Here is a 19812-nt window from a genome sequence, read left to right as displayed (position 1 = left end):
AACATGCAAGTGTCCACCATGGCGCGATGAAATGAGACATGTCGTCGTCGTCGTTGCTGTGTGCTGCGATATCCCCAACGCCTCGCCAGTTTATATAGTCGCGACTCTAGATAACGATGTATATACCGAAAACATCCCAACAATGCAATACGACGTCGTAAGTCATATAAAAGGAGATGATGAAGAAAGGAATGCTTTTTAGATTACCGGTGTGCTAGCCGGTAGGACTTTGTCTGGATCCTCACCAATCTGCTCGCTGACGGCTCGCACCACTGCCTGAATGGCCTTTGATGCGGGGCTGTCTGGGTAGTTGTCGACGAAGCTCTCGCCGTAGTCGCAGGCCATGCCCACGCGCGGGTCGAGCGGCACGGAGCCTAGGAAGGGGATGCCCATCTGCTTCGCCAGTCGGCGGCCGCCGCCCGTGGTGGGTCGGAAGATTTGCGACTCGTGTTTGCAGTTGGGGCAGACAAAGCCGGACATATTCTCGACAAGGCCTAGGATTCGGATACCGGCTTTGCGGCAAAAGTCAATCTCCTTGCGGACATCCAGCAGCGAGACCTCCTGCGGGGTGGTAACCACGACGGCGCCGTCCACGCCGGATTCCTTGAGCAACGAATTGACGGAGAGATGCTCGTCGGATGTTCCGGGAGGGGTGTCGATGACCAGGAAATCCAATTCCCCCCATTCAACGTCCTTGAGGAATTGCTTGATCAAGCCATTCTTCTTCGGCCCGCGCCAAATCACCGCATCGTCGCGGTTCGGCAGCATGAACTGAATGCTCATCGCTCCCAGGTTATCAGTCACCCAGACGGGACTCCACCCGCCACTGCTCACATGGATCGTCTCATCCTCGACGCCCATCATCTTGGGGATAGACGGCCCGCAGATATCGGTGTCCATGATACCGACGGTGGAATGCGGATTCGTCGCAAACGCGTGCGCCAGGAGCGTCGAGAACGTGGATTTTCCAACTCCGCCTTTCCCGGAAAGCACGAGGATCTTATGCCGCACCTGCGCGAGCCGAGCGGTGATGAGTGGGATATCCGGATCCGGTCCCTTGGGCGCGGACGCGCATATTGATTGATTCGGGCAGCCGGCGCAGGCTTCGCTCTGGCCGGCTTGTTCAGATTCAGGACCGGGGCAGTGTTCTAAACCATTTCCTATTAGAACGTGGCTTTTTTGATGAAAATTCGTTCGGATGTACTTGCCTGGCTCCGGCGCGACAAGATTTGGCGGGGCCTTGCTCGGCGCCGCCAAGTATGCAGCCGTGGACTGGTCTAGAGGCGCGGACATCGCGTTTTTACTGTCTCAGGTGACCGGTTGACGAAGCAACGAACGTAGATGCTGTCTGACCTGTTGTATGCCCGAGGCATCAAGAACAATCCTGTAAGGAACGCGGATTTGTAATATCGCAAGGAACTGCGATTTTCAGGTGGCGTTCCGAACTCGGCGGGGAGGCCGACTTATCTCCACGTGATCAATGATTATTAACGATCTCGGAAATACTCCTTACAGAGTGCCGTTTGATACGATACGTACAGTACGAATACATAGTGAATACGAAGCTTGGATAGCCTATTTCATTCCCATAACATTGGCATGATAGAGGCCGAGAGGCGAATGAGAATGATCAGGAGGATGAAGGAAGTCTTCCTCATTCCCAGGCGCCTCAACAGGGTATCCATCAGAAACGAATATGAGGACAGTGGTCATTCTCAGTTCTCCGAAGATCAAACGAAAAACGGCTGTATTTCGTTTGTAATGTCAGAACCCACCCATTTTCGGCTAGACATGGCACGGATTCGGTAAACTTGAATTGCTCTCTGGTTTTCCGTTTCTCCAGGCCAGGGTTCACTGGAAGCCGACGGCCCGAGTGTATGCAATGACGTCGCCAGCCAGTCAAACCGCCGATATCCTGGAACCATCCAAGACCAAAAGCCACGAGAGATTTGGCTGTAAATGTGAACAAAGGCATAACCCTATGCCGAATGCGAAGGTGGCTTTGTCCGCGACACATTGACAAGCTCCAACAAATCCCCCACTCACCCGAAGTCCCAACCTTCACCGCATATCATTCTCCGCTTCCGCGGCCTCGCCCACTGTCGTGACATCATTACAAGGATTTGCGACATGGCGAACAAGCATCCTCGACGGCCAGATCAGTCTTTGAAGTGCTTGGCTGCTACGGTCTCGACAGAAAATTGAATGCCTTGGTAGCGTTTCTATTCGTCACTCGGCACGCCTCACTTGGATGAGTCGATGACACCGACTTTTTTTTTTTTCTTGATGGTCACTAGATCCCGCGGAGGATTACCGACAAACGCTCACATGCACTCGGAACGATCTGTGAGCTTAGCAGCTGCATGCAAGCCTTGGCAGCGTTTTGCTGCGATGCTGAACTCAGTGAGCAAATTCACCAGCAGGTACATGACCCTTGGTCAGAAAGTAATTAGAGATTGGAAGGAGTGTCCTCTGCCACAAATCTCTTTTCATAGAATGGGAGTAAATCTGAACATAATCATGGTCGCCGAATAGTAATTTGTAGCAAGGGAGAGGGGAGGAGGCGGAAACCTGTTTTCCCTGCATCCATCGCCAGACTTGCAGAATGCTCAATTTATGCCGGCAACAGCGGCTGAAGCTATTCGTCTTGCAACCTGAGCAGATTTCTTCTCTTCAGGATACCATACATATCCATATGATTCACCCATTGACCGTGTTTATGCAAGTAGACCTACCTAGGTTGCTTCGCAATTCTCCCAGTTCTCCAACTTCTCGAACCCCAGCCACGTTGTACTAGCTTGAAATAACACGTCGACAGGCCATCACTTCGATGTAGGAGCATATATTATATGAATTACATGAATTAGTTATTCCTTCACTGTTCTGTGTGCTCTGACATTAACTCCCAAAATCCTGTCGAGTCCAACGGAGGCAGACTCCGATCTGATGGAGAGGTTCGTGCGAGATCCTGTGCCCTGGTACAAAATGTGTACAAAATGTGGTATGGTATTGTCATAAGATACGCACTAACCAGATACAGTTAGATTAGCTCCACCACTCTAACCCAATCTTCCTTAGCCAATGAATCTGGCTGGGCCCTTGGCAGAATTGTGGGTCTTTCTGGTCTGTGCGTGAACGCTCTGGGCTTTGGCAGTTTTAACGCAATCAGCCATACCTAGTAACTTAATCCCATGCTGAGGGACCCGCAATCACAAGCCAAATACCTTCCATCACAGTCGAACGCCTGTCCTCTTCTTCCAAATGCCCCAACTCGCTCGCTGTGCCAGAATACCCCCCTGCAATGGATTCCAGTCAAACAACGGGCGCCCAGCGCCAGCCGGACAGCCTCCGGGAGAGAAACCCGGGTGCTGCCGCTGATGTCACGCCGGGAAAACACACAACAGAGCATGATGAGCGAGAAGAGACGAGTCCAGAGAGCCGGAAACCGGCCAAGACCTTTGGACGGACGCCAGATGGAACAGGTGAGTGGTTGCGGAACCTCCAGGGCAACAGAGCATCTAGATCCAGCATTGGGAGAAGAGCACGTGCTTCAATCTCTCGATGGTCGATCTATACCGTGGCTGTTTTCGCGGATTGGCTGACTCGGTCTAGTGTTCGTCGTGCCCCCAACGCACGACATGGTGTCGCAGCTTCTGTCGCCCCGGGAACCCAAGAACCTCACGGATTTGGTGGTTTTGGCGATTCTGGCCCTGCACTTCGTGGCCTTTTGGTGCCTGTCTCCGTCGTCTCGGATCAAGGGCTTCGCAGTCATCTATGCTTTTTGGCGACTATCGTACAATGCGGGAATCGGATGGCTGCTGCACAACCAGTCGCATCATAATATCATGGTGCGATGGGCCAAGAAGTCGAATGTCTTTGTCAACCCGGCCACCGGCAACAACCCGCATCCAAAACTGTACGAGCTCCTCAAGCGTGAGATGGAGACCATGATCCGCAAAGATTACTCGTTCGACAAGGCCCCAATCGAGTACAATACATGGCTGGTGTTCCGCCGCCTCGTAGATGTGATCTTGATGTGTGATTTCATCTCCTACTGCCTGTTCGCCGTGGCCTGTGCCTCCACGCCCGAAGGCGAAAGCGCACTGATGGCCGTGTTGCGATGGGGTGCGGGGGTGGGCTTGGTGCTCTTTAACCTATGGGTGAAACTGGATGCGCACCGCGTGGTCAAAGACTACGCATGGTACTGGGGCGACTTCTTTTTCCTGATCGATCAGGAACTGACCTTTGACGGGGTCTTCGAGATGGCGCCCCATCCCATGTATTCGGTCGGGTACGCTGGGTACTACGGTATCTCTCTGATGGCCGCCAGCTACAAAGTATTCTTCATCTCCATTCTTGCCCATGCAGCACAGTTCGCATTCCTAGTCTTTGTCGAGAACCCGCACATCGATAGAACATACAACCCGCCCCCCCCGCGAAAGCGCCAAGTGGAGCATAATGCCCATACCGAGTCCGAATCATCCAGCAGCAGCAGCAGCAGCAGCAGCAGCAAACGCAGCAATGCCAGTGCCCCCAAGCCCTCCCCGGTACACAAACTCCTGGGCAACTTGGACCTGCATAGAGTGACTGATTCGTCCATTCTCGTCATTCACTTTTTCATCTTCGCCCTAACGGTCCTCACGCCCTCGACTCCGTTTTATCAGTTCATTTTCGTAGCCAATGCCGTCATCTGGAGACTCTGGTACTCCATCGGAATTGGGTATATCCTCCACTGCCAGTCCAAGTACAAGTCATGGACCCGACATTTTGTCAAGTATGGCGATAGCCCCGAGGAAGCGTGGCGGCAGTGGAAGGGCACGTACCATCTCAGCACCACCGTCTGGTATGCAAGCTTCATCGCGGCTGCCTGGAAGATGTACTCCTTCCCCTCGGACTGGGGCCATGGGATGGCTCTGCTGCGACATGTGTTAGGCCTCGCGATGATTGCACTGCAGGTCTGGACCTCCTTCAGCATCTATGACTCCCTTGGCGAGTTTGGCTGGTTCTTTGGCGACTTCTTCTTCGACGCACAATCCAAGCTGACATATAGCGGCATCTACCGCTTCTTGAACAACCCGGAGCGCGTCCTGGGATTGGCGGGCGTCTGGGGCGCTGCATTGATTACCGGGTCCGTCGCCGTCAGCTTCTTGGCGCTACTCAGCCATATCCTGAGCCTGGCGTTCATCCAGCTGGTCGAGCGGCCGCACATGCAGAAACTGTATGGTGCCAGCTTGCGACAGGATGCAGGACTGACGAAGAGCCTGAAGCGGTCCCTCCCGCCGCCGCTGAAACAGCTCAGTGGAAGCGTCGACCGGATGATGGACGAGTCGTTTGAGTTCGTCGAAGACTTGCTGGAGGCAGCTCGGCCCAAACTGGCAGCCGGAGTCAACACATTTATGAAGGATGCTCGTGCGCTGTTCCAAGAGTACCCCGCTCGGATTACAATCTCGCGACTTGACGACGACGTCGCTGCCGGTCACGAGCTGGAGGATTACTCGCTAGAGATTGAAGGAACCGAGGCAGCCCGGGACGAGCGGAACGGCGGCAAAGAAGGCATCGAGGGTCGCGGACCGCCCGAGAGACGCGACGATTCTAGGAGTCTGGTGTTTGAATACGGCACGCCGATCAAGGTCAAATGGACCGCGCCGCTGAACCACAGCAAGAAGGACTGGGTCGGACTGTACCGTGTAACGGACAACACCCGGCGCGAAGTGACTCGCGTGTCCTCACAAGGGCGATGGATCGCCACCAACGAAGGCGCCTACGACAGCCAGACCTGCGAAAAGGGCCTGATCAGCAGCGACGTTATCATCAAGGCGTCAAAGCGCAAGGACGGCGTCGAGCGCGATCTCGCGTCCGGCGAGATGGTCTTCTCCGGCGACAAGCTCTTCTGGACGCAGGGTGTGTTCGAATTCCGGTACCACCACAACGGCAAGCACAACGTCATGGCCATCTCCCAGCCGTTCGAGATTCGCATCAACCGCTTCGACGAGGACGAGTTAGAGTTCAACGACAACAGCACGTTGCAACCCGCGGTCGAGGCGGCCCTCTTGCCCGTGGTCCAGAACTGCTTCGACCGTGATCCGGAGATTGCGCCCGAGACGTCCGAGGAGCAGTTTGGCAGCCTGGTCGAGCGCGACGGCAAGTACGCCAAGCGCGTCGTGTTTGCAGTTCATCAGATGTGAGTTTTAGTATCTCTCACATTGACTTTGAGTTTCATCTAACTTAGGTTTTCTAGGTTCGGCATTGAATTTGCGCCCGCGGTTGTCCGCGCCGATGGTAACGTGCGGAACATGGCATGGAGGATCTGCAATGCAAAGAAAGTCTTGGTACGTCTCGACATTCGACCTGTGTGATGATGGAAGCTGACAATCTGCAGGCCCCATACAGCATGTCCCGATCAAGAGGCACTACTACCCCGACATCATCAGGAGACGACTAACTCTCTATTCCAACAAGAACTCTGTTCCTTAAACTATAGCATTGCGGGAGAAGATGTGTCCTTTGGCCTTTATGATACGATGCCTCCTCCTCCTCCTTCTTCTCCCCTTCTATGGAGGAACTCTCAATGTGTGTTTACTTTATCTGTCTCGGAAAAACGGAGTGGTGTGAAAACGATGGCGTGTTGTTCACGCTTCTTATATTGTTATATGATCGTGGAGCAAGAAGCTTGGATGAATAAACAAGAGTGAGAAGAGAAATTAAAAATCATGCATAGAAATGGCTATGTTTGCTGTACATAGGTGCCACAGGAATTGACTGGATTCAGAAGCTGAGCTTTAGATTTGACTTGGATTCTCTCAAACTCTTGCATCGCAACTATTTCCAAGTAATGAGTTCAACATAATAGCAAGCTTCCCTACGGCGCGATAGTACTCCCTCTCGAGAGGTTGATAGAAACAGGCATCCATCAATTTGAACCGGACCAGGAAACCGACTCGTCGTTCATTACAGTACCTACAGTCTCAAATTTACCTGACGCGATAGTTAGCGAAACTCTTCACACGGCCGCCTGACGAATCATATGCAAAGCAAAAAGATCATAATATCAGTAGGTTTTGGTATGGTATAGGTTTTCTTCAACGATGTTGCAGAAGCAGAACTGATGAAGAATGTTTCATCATAAAAGAAAGGATGTTGCAAAAAGGAAACAGTTATCCATACGTACCATTGTTGATTGTAGAAACGAAAATTATTCACGGTATTACAATGGCTGATCCTGATCGCATTGTCAGTTCGGTCGAACAAATTCTCTATTGCTCGTGAAAGAAATAGGCTTTGTGTTGTCTGGATAGTCAGATGGTGATGCATGTTGTTCATGGCTCATGGAAGTGGTCGCCAAGTGAACAGGTTTGGATAGATTTCCTCCTGTGAATGGATTGGAGTAGGATGAGAGGAGTACTCACCATTAGCTGGGCATTTCTCAATGAATGTTCTTTGTCTGTGTCTTCGAAGAAAAAAAAAAAAAAAAAAAAAGCAATAGGGAAAAAAATCGGAGGAGGGAAAAAAAAAGTGCGATAACTACCTAACCTACCTCTCGAAATACAAAGTGCAAACTCTGCAAACATTCCAAACATTCCAAACTCGAGTCTGATTTTCCAACAGCGCGCATTCAACCTGCAAGGTCTCGCGATATCTGGATCAGGCATTCAAGCAATTCAATGGCAGATCGAAGAAGAAACAACGGACCGCCAGGCGGTACGCGACCTCCTGTTTTCGCGTCGCTGCTCCGCTCAGCGACCGGTGAAGCGGCGGAACGGCCGCATCGCACGAGACAACCGAATGAACTGAGAAAGATTTGTAAGTTTCAAGCTGATATAAAACGCCATTGATGGCGGCGGAGACTGAGGTTTAAGAAGTTCTCAAAACCGGCCTGGTGCCTACTGCCAGCGGCTCCTCGTACCTCGAGATCCAACCCTCTCGCCCGCTCAAAACGAAATCCTTAATCGCACCATCAACGTCGCTCAAGATCAGCTGTACAGTTCACGGGCCCAAGCCTCTGCCACGGTCCGCGCACTTTTCGCCAAATCTATTACTTACGACCCATGTCAAGTATGCACCGTTTGCGCATCGCAGACGCAAAGGACATATTCGTGACGCTAGCGAGCGGGATCTCGGCGTCCACCTGGAGACAGCCATCCGCGGGGCAATCATCGCCGAGCGGTGGCCAAAGAGTGGGCTGGACATTGCCGTGACGGTGCTGGAGGCCGAGGATGATCGGTGGTGGGGCGACGGTCCAGGTGTGTCGGATGCCTCGTGGGGGTTGATGAATGTCCTCGCGGGGTGTATCACGGCAACAGCGGCGGCAGTCGCGGATGCGAAGATTGATTGCTTGGATCTTACGGCGGGGGGTGTGGCGGCACTCGTTGCGGGGGATGGGCAGGATGAGGCGCCGAAGCTTGTCCTCGACCCGGATCCATCGGAGCATCGGGATATTCTCGCTTCGTGCGTCGTCGGCTATCTGCCAAGTCGTGATGAAATCACGGAGCTATGGCTAAAGGGGGATACCTCGACGTATGCCTCCGAGAAAGAGGGCGATACTTCTTCCGGACATGAGGCTCTTATTGACGGCGCTGTCGCTGCAGCTCGTGGTGTCCATACTGTGCTCGCTGAAGCAGTCAGGGAGTCCGCTGAGCGGCTCCTGGAACAGGCCTCGCTTGGTCCGCAAAAGATCAAAACTCTTAACGCTGATTCTGATGTTGAAATGAAACTATGAATAATCATAATACCTTGTGCCTTGTCATCATGACCATGTCTTTGTATAGTGCATTTGTTCTGGGGAAAATTGATTCACTCCTCAATGCATGGTATTGCAGTCTGGACTGCATGCCCTCTCATGAATGCTGTTCATGGAGCTTGTGCAAATATGAAATGAAAGAACCGGCATCTGGTCCCACTGTGCTGCCTTTTGGATTGCTGCAGTGGCATGGATGCCTGCACATGACGCTGTCCGGTTTATAACCTCAACATCTTGCACCTCAACTGGTTCTTCTCAGATGTCCAGCATCTGGCTCAGAGACCGCTCCTAAAATACTTCAGAAGTCTCATAGTTTGAACGTCACAATGCCTCCAAAGGCCCCATTGGATATGAACCTCTGGTTCTTGTATCTCTGTCTGCAGAACTCTGACTACAAATCGGTTAGTACAGCGAGGATTGATTTGCAGCTCTAATGCTGATTAGACCAGGTTGACTTCCATGCCGTTGGCAACGCCGCTAATATCAGTGCTCATGCAGCTCGGATGCGGTTCTCACGTTTGAAGAAGCAGATTGAGGAATCTGGGAGACCGCCTGCCGCGCAGCAGTCAACATCCAAGCCCAATAACGGCAAAGCTGCACGGTCTCAAGCGCAGACCAAAACGGCGGCCAATAACAAGGGGAAGGCGCCCAAAGCCATTCCGGCATGGTCTGCATGTATTGCTGCAGCTCCGCAAACATCGACGTACCGAGCTTCCAGTTCAGACTGTCCGGCATTCCCGTCATTTCCCTCAAATCCAGGGCGTTTCCATCGCCCAAGTTTACCCGTTTTCATCGACCTTACTCTTGAACCTGATGACGATGCCTGCACATGCCCGGCCGATCTTTCTGACGAGGATGTCCCCTTGATCAAGAGGCGACGGATTTTCCCATCCTCCCCTCTAATGGAACGATGCTCTAAGAGCAGCTATCCGCCTCAAACAGTTCTACCAATGAAGGACCTCAATGTTTCGACAGACAGAGGACTACCACCTCATCGTCTAAGTCAGGGGAATGCGGGTCCGTCGGCAGCTTCTGGCCATAGGCAACCCCAGGTCATCGACCTTACTAGGGATGATGAGCCCGTCTCAATGGGGTTTATGCCGAACTCGGCACCAGTCAAGGACAATGCGGCGGGTCCGGTCGAGTCTGGCCGTGACACCTCCATCGATAAAGGAAGCTTCCCGCAGCCGTCACTTGCTGATGCAGATGTGGCCTTATTCGGAGACGGATTGTGCGAACCATTCTCAGGTTCAAACAGCAGTGCCCAGCAAAAGCAGTCCAGTCAACAGCATCAGGCGGCCTTTACACCTCCTGTCGCGAGTTCTCAGCAGCCACTTGCGTACTCGTACGACGAGCGGCATCCTTACAGTTGGGTATTCCAGCTTCTAGACCACCCCGAAGCGACAGGCTCTACAGATGCTCCACCGGAGATTGACCTGACACCAGCATGATCAGCTTCATGATTTGTTTATTAGGTTGTGATGTAGAGTACTTCGTACTTCACCTACCTTCCAATCATGGTGTCAGCGTGTCCCATTTCTTAGTGTCCCATTCTTAGTCTACAGGTATTGTGGTAGGTTAATGCTAAGGAGTGGTCTTGACTCCAGAGAGCAATTTTCATGTTTTATTCCACGATGGACTCTGTACTCCGTATTTGGCAGGACCTATCCTGGAAATGGCAGCTGCCCCCCATAACCTAACCTATTAACTAAACTTAAGAGTAACTTAACCTAGGTTAAGTTAACGTTAGTTAGTTACGAGGAGATTCCGAAAGCCCAACTTCAAGTGATTCTTTCCTCCTCGCCTAGGTTTAATTTGGGACTGCACTCTATGATGGGTTACTCTACGATAGTGTGATCCCACTGACACGGATTCCTCACCGAAGCCGTTAATGGACGTGAGCTGTTCCACAATTGGATCGCCGATGGCGCTTTTAGCGTTATGACTAGGCTCGCGCCCAAGCAGATCCTCGCAGAGTGCCCAGGGTCACGGTGACATGGGATGTCTATCCTGGTAACATCCATGCAGGGTCGCGCATTCTAGACACGTGGGTAAGAGCGCCTCAATTCGATGCCGTTAGAGACTTCAAGCTCTTGAGAAGAGAGGGGTGTGATTGTGCTGGAATAACGAATTCACATCCAACTCTCCACTGGGAACGCCATCTGATCGGCGAGCCAAAATTAGGTGATTCCTTTTCGAGCTGCCACGGCCGTCCCTGATTACGTAAGTCCGCTCGCATCTCGCCGACTATGGTCCGATTCCGTACAAGCCTCCGTGATGAATGACAGATATGGAGAAATATTTGCTCCATTTTCCTAGGAATCAAGAGCAGATTAAGCTTCCACTGCTCCAATAAGTTCCAGTTGTCATCTTGTCACTAATATTTTCCTGGCAGGTGACAGCGCCGTGACAGTTGACGGCTCATCTGACAAGAAACGGCTGACAGGGGCACGGGAAATGCCCGAATTATTACGTGATGATCGGGGTTCCCGAGATCCCGAATATCCAACCCCGGTCTCCGGATAATGCTCGCACATTTGACCCCCTCGTATCTTTCCCGCGGAACATTTTTCCTTCCAAATCGATTCTGAATTCAATCGCCTTTATCGCCGCGCTTTGATTCCGATCGAGATCGCGGGGAACCCCTCCATGCACGCTGTAAGTGCAGGCCGAAAACGCGCACGTCCATGGGCTTGTTTGTCCCTGAGGTTCTCCGCTGCGAAATGATCAACAGGAGGACCTGCCAATCGGGGTTGGCTGCAGGATCCGCTATACCCGATTTGGGCAGATTACGCGCCGGCAGTGGCCCCTGGAACCGATGCGTTCCTGAAAGTGCTAGTATTTCTGATTGGTCAATCTTGTTTGATATTATGGCTGAGGTGCAGCCAATAGGATTCCAAGAAAAACGGCAGTTGCAGTCCGCCGAGCCAATCACAGACTGCAGGTCGCACGTCCCAGCTGTTCCTCGCTGAACTCAATCTCAGGACCACGGCGAGTCAAAATCGACGAACCTCAACCTTGCAAGGGGGAAGCCCTGACAGAGCGACCTGGGCGCTGAATCCTGTTGATAGATCCCTGAAATGCACCGAGTAGGTTACGAAGTAGAGTGTTCGATCCTTGCAATCTCGTCCATGATTAATTCAGTGATCCCATCAGGGCTGAGGTTGCGATCGGCCAGGGCTAATGTAGCAAGGTCAAAGCCCCATGGCGACCCATTCTCCTGGGAAAAGCGCAAAGTTTAGTACACGACCAGACCAATTTTTTCTCGAACCGCACTGACTTTGAACCACGGACCTCCTGCGCCTCGGCCGCCTCTATCACGTCTCCATGGGGGGTGGAAGACCAATCGATCCGATGGAGCCTGTGGATAGCGCTTGTGCATCCCACTCCATCTAAGAAAGTCTTGAACCCGATCCTCATCATTTCCAGCTTGGCCAAAGTCGACTGTATCTCGGCATTCACGATAGCCTCTCCTCTTCGGAACCGGCGCTTAGGGAGCCAGGAGGTTCATCGGCATTCCCCCATGCACCAAGTGTGAGGACGGAGTCGCGCATGTTCTCTGTTCCTGCATTTCCATCTCATTCATAGAATCCATTGTCATTCTGTCACTGGCATGCGCTCTCTGATGTCCCTAGGGAATCAGGGACGAGGCGCACGGGTGCCGGCTTTCATCGCTTGCTTGCCACCTGTAAGCAGGAGCCCAGGTCATCTTAGCCCATAGACACCATGGTCGACATCAAGAGACTATTCTCGCCAGCGGCGTCAGTTTATGCTCCAAGCATCACCGTCTCCTCAGAAGGGAGCGACGTTGACTGGCACGATACGACTCCAGTCAGCTCCCCGTCACCGGCACCAACAACACCCAGCCGGCCTCTCCAACCCAGGCGCCCTGGGTTTTCGCCGGATGTCAGCCGGCATTTCATGGGAATCGAAAAGCAATTCGAGCAGCTCCATGATAAACTCCATTCGGGATCCTTTTCTTCACTGTCCCAACTCCGTTACAAGTCCTCTGGCTCCGTCTCGCCCAAGCACCCCCGACATGTGGATGTGGTGGAGGCGCTGTTCTCGTTCCATCGATATCGAGTGGGCGCCAGATTCTCCCCCACCACACCCTTCAATGAGGACGTTGCTGACCGCAATCTGCGTGCGCAAGCAACCAGCAAACCAAGCCCCAAAAACCGCTACTCCCAGCTCATGTCGGCGATCTACCAGGAGGACGTGGCAGATCGAAATATCGCCAAGTCGAGAAGCAAGTACGGTGCCTATGGTCCAGGTCAACCCGCTGAATGGGTCAAGGGGAGGAGGAATTCAAGGTCGAACTCCATGCGGCGAAGAAGGCGAGGAAGTTCTCTCGGTTCAAGTGATGCGTCTGCAGGGTGGTGCAGAACGTCCCATGACAGTTCACACCCTTATGACGATTCCCCGTCCAGGCTGTCGCCAGACGCTCAGATGACGCTACGACCGCTGGCGTCTGCGCCAGATTTGTATTCTCCATCCATCTCCGAATTTCCAATGCCTCCTTCCTCACCACCCATCACGTCGCAACAAAGGCAGCTCAAGACTTCACGACTGAGCCCCGAAGAAACTGACAGCAGGGCGAATGGCAAGGCTGACCAGAAGCCGGATGCCGAACCGAACCAAAACACGGACAAGTCGGAAAAGAATGGCACCTCACAGCCGTCATCGTTTGCAGCCAAACGAAGGACGACCAGATCGGGCTCCAAAAGGAACGTCCTGGACCTGTCGATCAATACAGAGATCGCCGCTGCCAGGAAGCCCGCCATCCAGATCGAGAGAAGCACTCCTCCGACCAATCCCCTCACCCCTCGCTCCATTACACCTCGCTCAATCGAAAGGAACGCGAGCATTGCCGAGATCGTCAACAGCCCTTTGCCAGCACCAAGCCCGAGCCTCCTCACTCCTAAGCGGAGTCCAGGCATCAACGTCGAGGATATCATGAGCATGTTCAAACAAGCGTCCCAAAGTACGCAGAGGATCGGTCAGGAGAGCCCGACGATCGAGACACTGCAGGATGCCATCGTCCGCGAAATCAACTCTCATGACGCCTTCCGTCGCGTGCCCGTCCCCGACAGGGGCCCGCCGTTCACGCCACCGGCCTCGGAGGACTCCTTCGAAGACCCGGTGTTGATGCCGCCTCCTGGCCCGCCGAGAATCCGGAGAGATTCCCTGGATAAGGACAAGGAGAGCCAGTTCTCCAAGCTGATCCGCAAGCGATCGCTGGGTCGGAAGAAGTCCAAGAACACTTCTACTACTGAGGCAACGCTGAAGAATACCGAAGGTTCTTCGAAAGACAGCACTGGGACGCGCAGACGGCACACCTACGCACAACCGCCGTCAGCGGAATGGCTACAGAGCGTCCAAGCTGGCGAGCTCAAGGCTGTCACCTCCCGCGACACCAAGTCCCGCGATGGGGCAGCAGCCACCGATGGTCATAATTCGAACGCATTCCGAAGCTATTTTGGCCGAAGGAAATCTGATCCGCCGCCGCTGCCATCACTACCTCCCGCACGACAGCCGGCCACGAGCCTCTCGAACGGCGACCTTCGACAACTCAACCCGTCTGTCGACCAGCGGCCACGGACAACGACCCTGGACCGACGTCAGCCTCTTTCAGAAGACCCTTATAACTACCATCATTACGTCGAGACAACGTCGCAACCCGTCTCTGCGCAGCCCGAGCAGATCCGCGCCGTCGACGACAACAACGTCACCTACATCCTCAACGCAACGGAACCGCTAACGCCGCTCGAGCTCATCAGCGCCGCTCAACAAGGCAGCAAGAAGAAGAACCTGCGAGGGCGGTTGGAGATTTCTCGACCGCGCACGGCCGTTCCGTTCCGCTCCTCGGGCAACAAAAAGTCAGTGCATCCGATTCCGGGTCGTCAAAGCAGTTTGCAAAATGGCCTGATCTAAGCGCCTCAACTGTCTCTCATTATTGTTCTTTCGATCCTTCATTTCTCTCTTGTTTTTTTGAACACTCTTTTTGGGTTCTCGTTTGGCATCGCTATCGTCATCGTCGTCGCCATCTTGGGTTTTTCCTTTGTGTTACTATGCAGCATCTGTTCTGTGTCATCTTGCAGCATTGGGCATTTCATCCATTCAGCGGGTCATTGATTGATTGATTGATTGATTGATTGATTGATTGATTGATTGATTGATTGATTGATTGATTGATTGATTGATTGATTGATTGATTGATTGATTGATTGATTGATTGATTGATTGATTGATTGATTGATTGATTGATTGATTGATTGCTATGTCGTTCTTTGCACTGCAGTTTCTGTCTGTTTGGGCATTCCCATACATTGCATCCATGTAATATAATCCGCTCTCTGTGTCTCTATTATGGTTTGGGCTGTCGTTGATTGATTGTTATGAAGCGCTGTTACTAGAGCATCGATAATTGATACCATGATTGCATTTATCTTGGGATATAGTATCAGCTATCTGTATCAGCATCGCGTATGATATACCATAGACACATCATCCAGTATTCTTCCAAACACGACCCGAACCAGCACCTCGCTATCAATCCTCATGCACCACTCCGAAAAAGGAAAAAAGAAAAAAAAAAAAAGGAGAGAAACGATCAAATCATCGACTCATAAACGCGAGACTCCTCAAAACATTCGACACTAGTTTATTTAATACGAGCCTAATCGAGGATGTTAGTGTGCCTATCCTATTCTAAAAAGGCCATATACAAGCGGAACAAAAACTTACGCCCAAACAAGCACCACTTCTCCGCAAACCGGCCACAATGCGGGTTCGTGCACTTCGTGACACCCGGAACGATACCTTCGGGCTGCTCGAACGGGATGCAGAGCGACTTGGCGCCCATGCTTGGAGCGCGAGCGTCCTGCGGAACGCCCAAGTCCTCCTCGGCCTTGCGCGCGCTCATCTCCTTGATCTGGTCCTCGCATTCCTCCGTCAGACAGTGGGGGATCACGCAGATGTTCTTGTCGTTGAGGGCGGGAACGAAGTCGTCCCAGTTGGTGATGATCTTGCGGTGGGCGCGGAATTCCTCGTCCGCGCGACGGAAGAGGTCGTTGTGGATGGTGTCCAGGAGGGTTGGGATCGCTGTCGTGAGCTCCGACAGGGGGATGGTCGTCTTGCCCTCCTTGCCAGGGATGTCGCGACGTGCGGCAGTCACGTACCCGCCGGCGGACTCGCCAGGGCCGAATTCAAGGCGAACGGGAACACCGCGCAGTTCCCAGTCGTTGAACTTCCAGCCAGGAGAGTAACCCTCGCGCAGGTCGCTGTGTACGCGGAGGCCGCTATCGGACAACTGTTTCTCTAGCCCTCGGATCTCGTTATAGAGCTTCTCGCGATCCTCATCGGTCGTCTTTGCGGTGATGCCGACGGGGACGATGACGACCTGGATCTCAGCCACGCGCGGCGGCAGCACCAGACCCTTGTTGTCGCTGTGGATCATAACCATAACACCGATGGTTCGTGTCGAGAGACCCCACGAGTTCTGCCACACGTACAGCGGGGGGCGCTTCTCGTCCGGCTTCGCCGACGGGTCCTCCACCGTGATACCGAACATCTTGCTAAAGTTCTGGCCTAGGCAGTGGGATGTCCCGCCCTGGATGCCTCGGCCGGTGGCGGGGATATACCCTTCCACCGTCGTCGTGTAGTAGCCACCGGCGAACTTCTCCTTATCCGTCTTTCGACCCTTGACGACGGGGACGGCAAGGAGGTCCTGGTAGATATTGGCGTAGTGGTCCAGGATTTGCAGCACTTCCTCCGCAGCGCCCTCCTCTGTCAAATGCGCGGTGTGTCCCTCTTGCCATAGGAATTCTCGCGTTCGGAGGAAGGGCTGGGGGTTCTTGAACTCCCAGCGCACGACCGAGTTCCACTGGTTCAGACGAAGCGGAAGGTCACGATGGCTCCGAATCCATTTCGCATAGTACGGGTACATCACGGTCTCCGACGTGGGACGGATGGCAATCTTGCGTTCCAGGGGGGTCGAGCCGCTGTTAAATGTGTCAGATCCCTTCTATGAATTTCCTCCACTCCCTTCAGCTTGACTTACGCATGAGTCACCCAGGCAACCTCTGGCGCAAAGCCCTCAATGTGGTCCTTCTCCCTCTGCAACATATCTTCCGACACAAACAGCGGGAACGAACAGTTCTTGACACCCATCTTCTTGATCTTGTCGTTGAAGTAGTTCTGAATGGTTTCCCAAATAAAGTATGCAGAGGGCTGGAAGTGGTCAGCCATGAAGCGCAAATACTCCGCATGTGGCAACGGCAACAAACCTTGAGAATGAAGCACCCAGACACATCGTAGTAGTCAAGCATGTCGCCCTTTGTCAAGACCTGCTGGTACCATGTCGGGAAATCATCCTCCTTGGCAACATCGATACCGATCAGGGCTGCGCCCTCGATCTTCTTCTTGGAACCCTTGGACGGGCCCTTCTTTGCGTCTGACTTCCCAATTCCCTTATCGGCGTTGGCTGCTGCCTTTTCGGCCTTGTCTGCAGCGAGCTTCGCTGCCTTGGCGGCTTTTTTGGCGGCATTCTTGGACATCCCACCCTGCTGCTCTTCGGCGGGGGGCTGCTGAGTGCGGTCCGGCAGGGTCTGCACGGGGGTATCGTCGCCTGCGGCCGACATTGTTTCTGAAGGTAATCGTACGATCGACCTATACACAGCCCGACGGCGCCTGAAGAGACTTGATTCGAGGAAACTGGCCTGGAGGACCCGAGGATTGGAGAACTACTGACTCTTTTGCGGAGGGGCTCCCTTTTTGCGGCGGACAAAAATCCTGACCGCCTTGGGGCCGGCAGAATTCCCGACGCCTCACCGCCTGCCTGATTTGTCAGCACTCAGCAGAGCGAGAAGAATCAGGTCGAAAAGAAACCCCGCCGTCGGGAGCTGTCTGAGAGGTAGTCGCATTGCTGAATTTCCCCATTTTCTTCGAGCTTTGCAAAGATGGCCAGCATCTTTGAGCAGCCCCGGAACGGGGGCACGCTGTGTGAGTTTCTCCTCGCTGAAGAGTTCTCGATTTCAGCATGCTGATAGCATCCCACAGTCCTCGGCGGACAGAAAATCACTGGCGCAGATGTCAGAGATCAAAATGGTTGGTGAAGCTCGTGGAGAGGGAGATCTTTCCCGATGCTGATCGTGCGACAGTTATGGCCACGCAAGCCATCGCAAATGTGGTCAAGAGCTCTTTTGGACCGTCGGGTTTGGACAAGATGATGGTGGATGACATCGGGGTAAGCATATCAACAGGTTCTGCGCAGACCGTGTGGAGCTGACGTGTATGAGTAAAGGATGTAACGGTCACAAACGATGGAGCAACAATCCTGAGTCTTTTGGATGTTGAGCATCCGGCGGGCAAGATTCTGGTCGACCTGGCCCAGCAGCAGGACCGGGAGGTTGGTGACGGCACAACGTCCGTCGTTCTCATCGCGTCCGAGCTCCTCCGCCGTGCGAACGAGCTGATGAAGAACCGAATCCACCCAACGACGATTATTACGGGCTACCGATTGGCCCTCCGCGAGGCCGTCAAGTACATGAACGAGAACATCAGCACCAAGGTGGAAAACCTGGGCCGGGAGAGCTTGGTGAACATTGCCAAGACATCAATGTCTAGCAAGATCATCGGTGCGGATGCTGATTTCTTCGCCAATATGGTCGTGGATGCCATGCTACTGGTGAAGTCGACAAATTCGAAGAATGAGGTCAAGTATCCGGTCAAGGCGGTCAATGTGCTCAAGGCGCACGGCAAGAGTGCCACCGAGTCGATCCTTGTCCGGGGTTATGCGCTCAACTGCACTGTGGCATCGCAAGCCATGAAGACCCGAATAACCGATGCAAAGATCGCTTGTCTGGACATCAACCTGCAGAAGGAGCGGATGAAGTTGGGTGTCCACATTACGATCGACGACCCACAGCAGCTCGAGAAGATTCGTGAGCGCGAGTCGGGAATTGTCCTCGAGCGAGTGGAGTTGATCCTGAAGGCTGGTGCCAACGTTGTTCTCACGACGAAGGGCATCGATGACCTTGTCTTGAAACCATTCGTCGAGCGAGGAGTCATGGCTGTCCGACGCTGCAAGAAGGAGGATCTGCGGCGAATCGCCAAGGCTACGGGCGCCACGCTCGTCAGCACTCTGTCTGATCTCAACGGTGACGAAAAGTTTGATCCTTCTTACTTGGGACATGCCGAGGAGGTCGTGCAGGAGCGGATCTCGGATGATGAGTGCATCCTCATCAAGGGTACCAAGGCACATTCTTCGGCTTCGATCATCCTGCGCGGGCCCAACGACTACCAACTGGACGAGATGGAGCGATCGGTGCATGACTCCCTGTCTGCCGTGAAGCGAACGCTGGAGAGCGGCGCCATTGTTCCAGGAGGTGGTGCTGTGGAGACTGCTCTGCACATCTACCTCGAAGAATTTGCTCGCACTGTGGTACGTACATCCATTTAGCAAGTCGAAAGAACGAAGTGAATCTAACGGCTATTCAGGCCTCCCGTGAACAGCTGGCCATTGGCGAATTCGCGCAATCACTCCTGGTTATTCCCAAGACCCTCGCCGTCAACGCGGCCAAGGACTCGTCAGAGCTCGTCGCGCAGCTGCGCGTCCGCCACGCACTCTCGCAACGAGTCGACGAAGGTGAGGCCAACGCCGAGGAAAAGGCCATCGCCAAGAAGAAGAACTACCGCAACTACGGCCTTGACCTGACACGCGGCCGCGTCCATGACTCGCTCAAGGCCGGCGTCCTCGAGCCCAGCATGAGCAAGGTTAAGCAGCTCAAGAGTGCTGTCGAGGCGTGCGTCGCGATCATGCGGATTGATACCATGATCAAGTTGGATCCGGAGAAGAAGGCGGAGGAGGACCCGCATGATCATTGATTTTTCTTCTAAAGTTTGAAAGAAAAAGTTGATGCCGGTTCATGGATGTAGAAGTAGAATCTAATGCATCATTCCATTACTTCCTCAGCTTCCAATGGCAATGAAGAACTGATATATAAGGACTCATTTTAGCCGACATCGTAGATTGATCTAAACGTCCCGTACGCCATACAACAAAACCAGACAAT

At 53.3% G+C, this 19812-nt stretch overlaps 8 protein-coding genes across 8 annotated transcripts; 5 read left to right on the top strand and 3 right to left on the bottom strand.

Moving 5' to 3' along the window:
- Positions 1–198: 198 nt before the first annotated feature.
- Positions 199–1293, bottom strand: VTN49DRAFT_932 (uncharacterized protein; the record flags this gene model as incomplete). The annotated part of the gene is made up of 2 exons (XM_069416608.1): positions 199–1148; positions 1209–1293. 2 exons carry the CDS (start codon positions 1291–1293, stop codon positions 199–201), a joined length of 1035 nt encoding a protein of 344 aa, XP_069269972.1.
- Positions 1294–3301: 2008 nt separating this feature from the next.
- VTN49DRAFT_931 (uncharacterized protein) lies at positions 3302–6442 on the top strand (the record flags this gene model as incomplete). Its single annotated transcript, XM_069416607.1, has 4 exons — positions 3302–3482; positions 3613–6181; positions 6239–6329; positions 6380–6442. The coding sequence occupies 4 exons, from the start codon at positions 3302–3304 to the stop codon at positions 6440–6442; spliced, it is 2904 nt and encodes a 967-aa protein (XP_069269971.1).
- A 1219-nt stretch (positions 6443–7661) lies between these two features.
- VTN49DRAFT_930 (uncharacterized protein) lies at positions 7662–8716 on the top strand (the record flags this gene model as incomplete). The annotated part of the gene is made up of 2 exons (XM_069416606.1): positions 7662–7800; positions 7860–8716. The coding sequence occupies 2 exons, from the start codon at positions 7662–7664 to the stop codon at positions 8714–8716; spliced, it is 996 nt and encodes a 331-aa protein (XP_069269970.1).
- A 347-nt stretch (positions 8717–9063) lies between these two features.
- Positions 9064–10188, top strand: VTN49DRAFT_929 (uncharacterized protein; the record flags this gene model as incomplete). Its single annotated transcript, XM_069416604.1, has 2 exons — positions 9064–9138; positions 9187–10188. The coding sequence occupies 2 exons, from the start codon at positions 9064–9066 to the stop codon at positions 10186–10188; spliced, it is 1077 nt and encodes a 358-aa protein (XP_069269969.1).
- Positions 10189–11831: 1643 nt separating this feature from the next.
- Positions 11832–12291, bottom strand: VTN49DRAFT_928 (uncharacterized protein; the record flags this gene model as incomplete). The annotated part of the gene is made up of 3 exons (XM_069416603.1): positions 11832–11957; positions 12018–12129; positions 12200–12291. 3 exons carry the CDS (start codon positions 12289–12291, stop codon positions 11832–11834), a joined length of 330 nt encoding a protein of 109 aa, XP_069269968.1.
- Positions 12292–12463: 172 nt separating this feature from the next.
- Positions 12464–14671, top strand: VTN49DRAFT_927 (uncharacterized protein; the record flags this gene model as incomplete). The annotated part of the gene is made up of 1 exon (XM_069416602.1): positions 12464–14671. One exon carries the CDS (start codon positions 12464–12466, stop codon positions 14669–14671), a length of 2208 nt encoding a protein of 735 aa, XP_069269967.1.
- Positions 14672–15405: 734 nt separating this feature from the next.
- VTN49DRAFT_926 (uncharacterized protein) lies at positions 15406–17379 on the bottom strand (the record flags this gene model as incomplete). Its single annotated transcript, XM_069416601.1, has 4 exons — positions 15406–15416; positions 15485–16740; positions 16800–16969; positions 17026–17379. 4 exons carry the CDS (start codon positions 17377–17379, stop codon positions 15406–15408), a joined length of 1791 nt encoding a protein of 596 aa, XP_069269966.1.
- A 318-nt stretch (positions 17380–17697) lies between these two features.
- VTN49DRAFT_925 (uncharacterized protein) lies at positions 17698–19624 on the top strand (the record flags this gene model as incomplete). The annotated part of the gene is made up of 5 exons (XM_069416600.1): positions 17698–17740; positions 17798–17845; positions 17899–17984; positions 18042–19181; positions 19238–19624. The coding sequence occupies 5 exons, from the start codon at positions 17698–17700 to the stop codon at positions 19622–19624; spliced, it is 1704 nt and encodes a 567-aa protein (XP_069269965.1).
- Between the last annotated feature and the right edge of the window lie 188 nt (positions 19625–19812).

Source organism: Thermomyces lanuginosus (genome assembly GCF_041956635.1).
Source record: "Thermomyces lanuginosus strain ATCC 200065 unplaced genomic scaffold VTN49scaffold_22, whole genome shotgun sequence".
Lineage (NCBI taxonomy): Eukaryota > Fungi > Ascomycota > Eurotiomycetes > Eurotiales > Trichocomaceae > Thermomyces > Thermomyces lanuginosus.
Note: the sequence above shows the minus strand (reverse complement) of the source record. Positions and strands in the feature narration are given on the sequence as shown.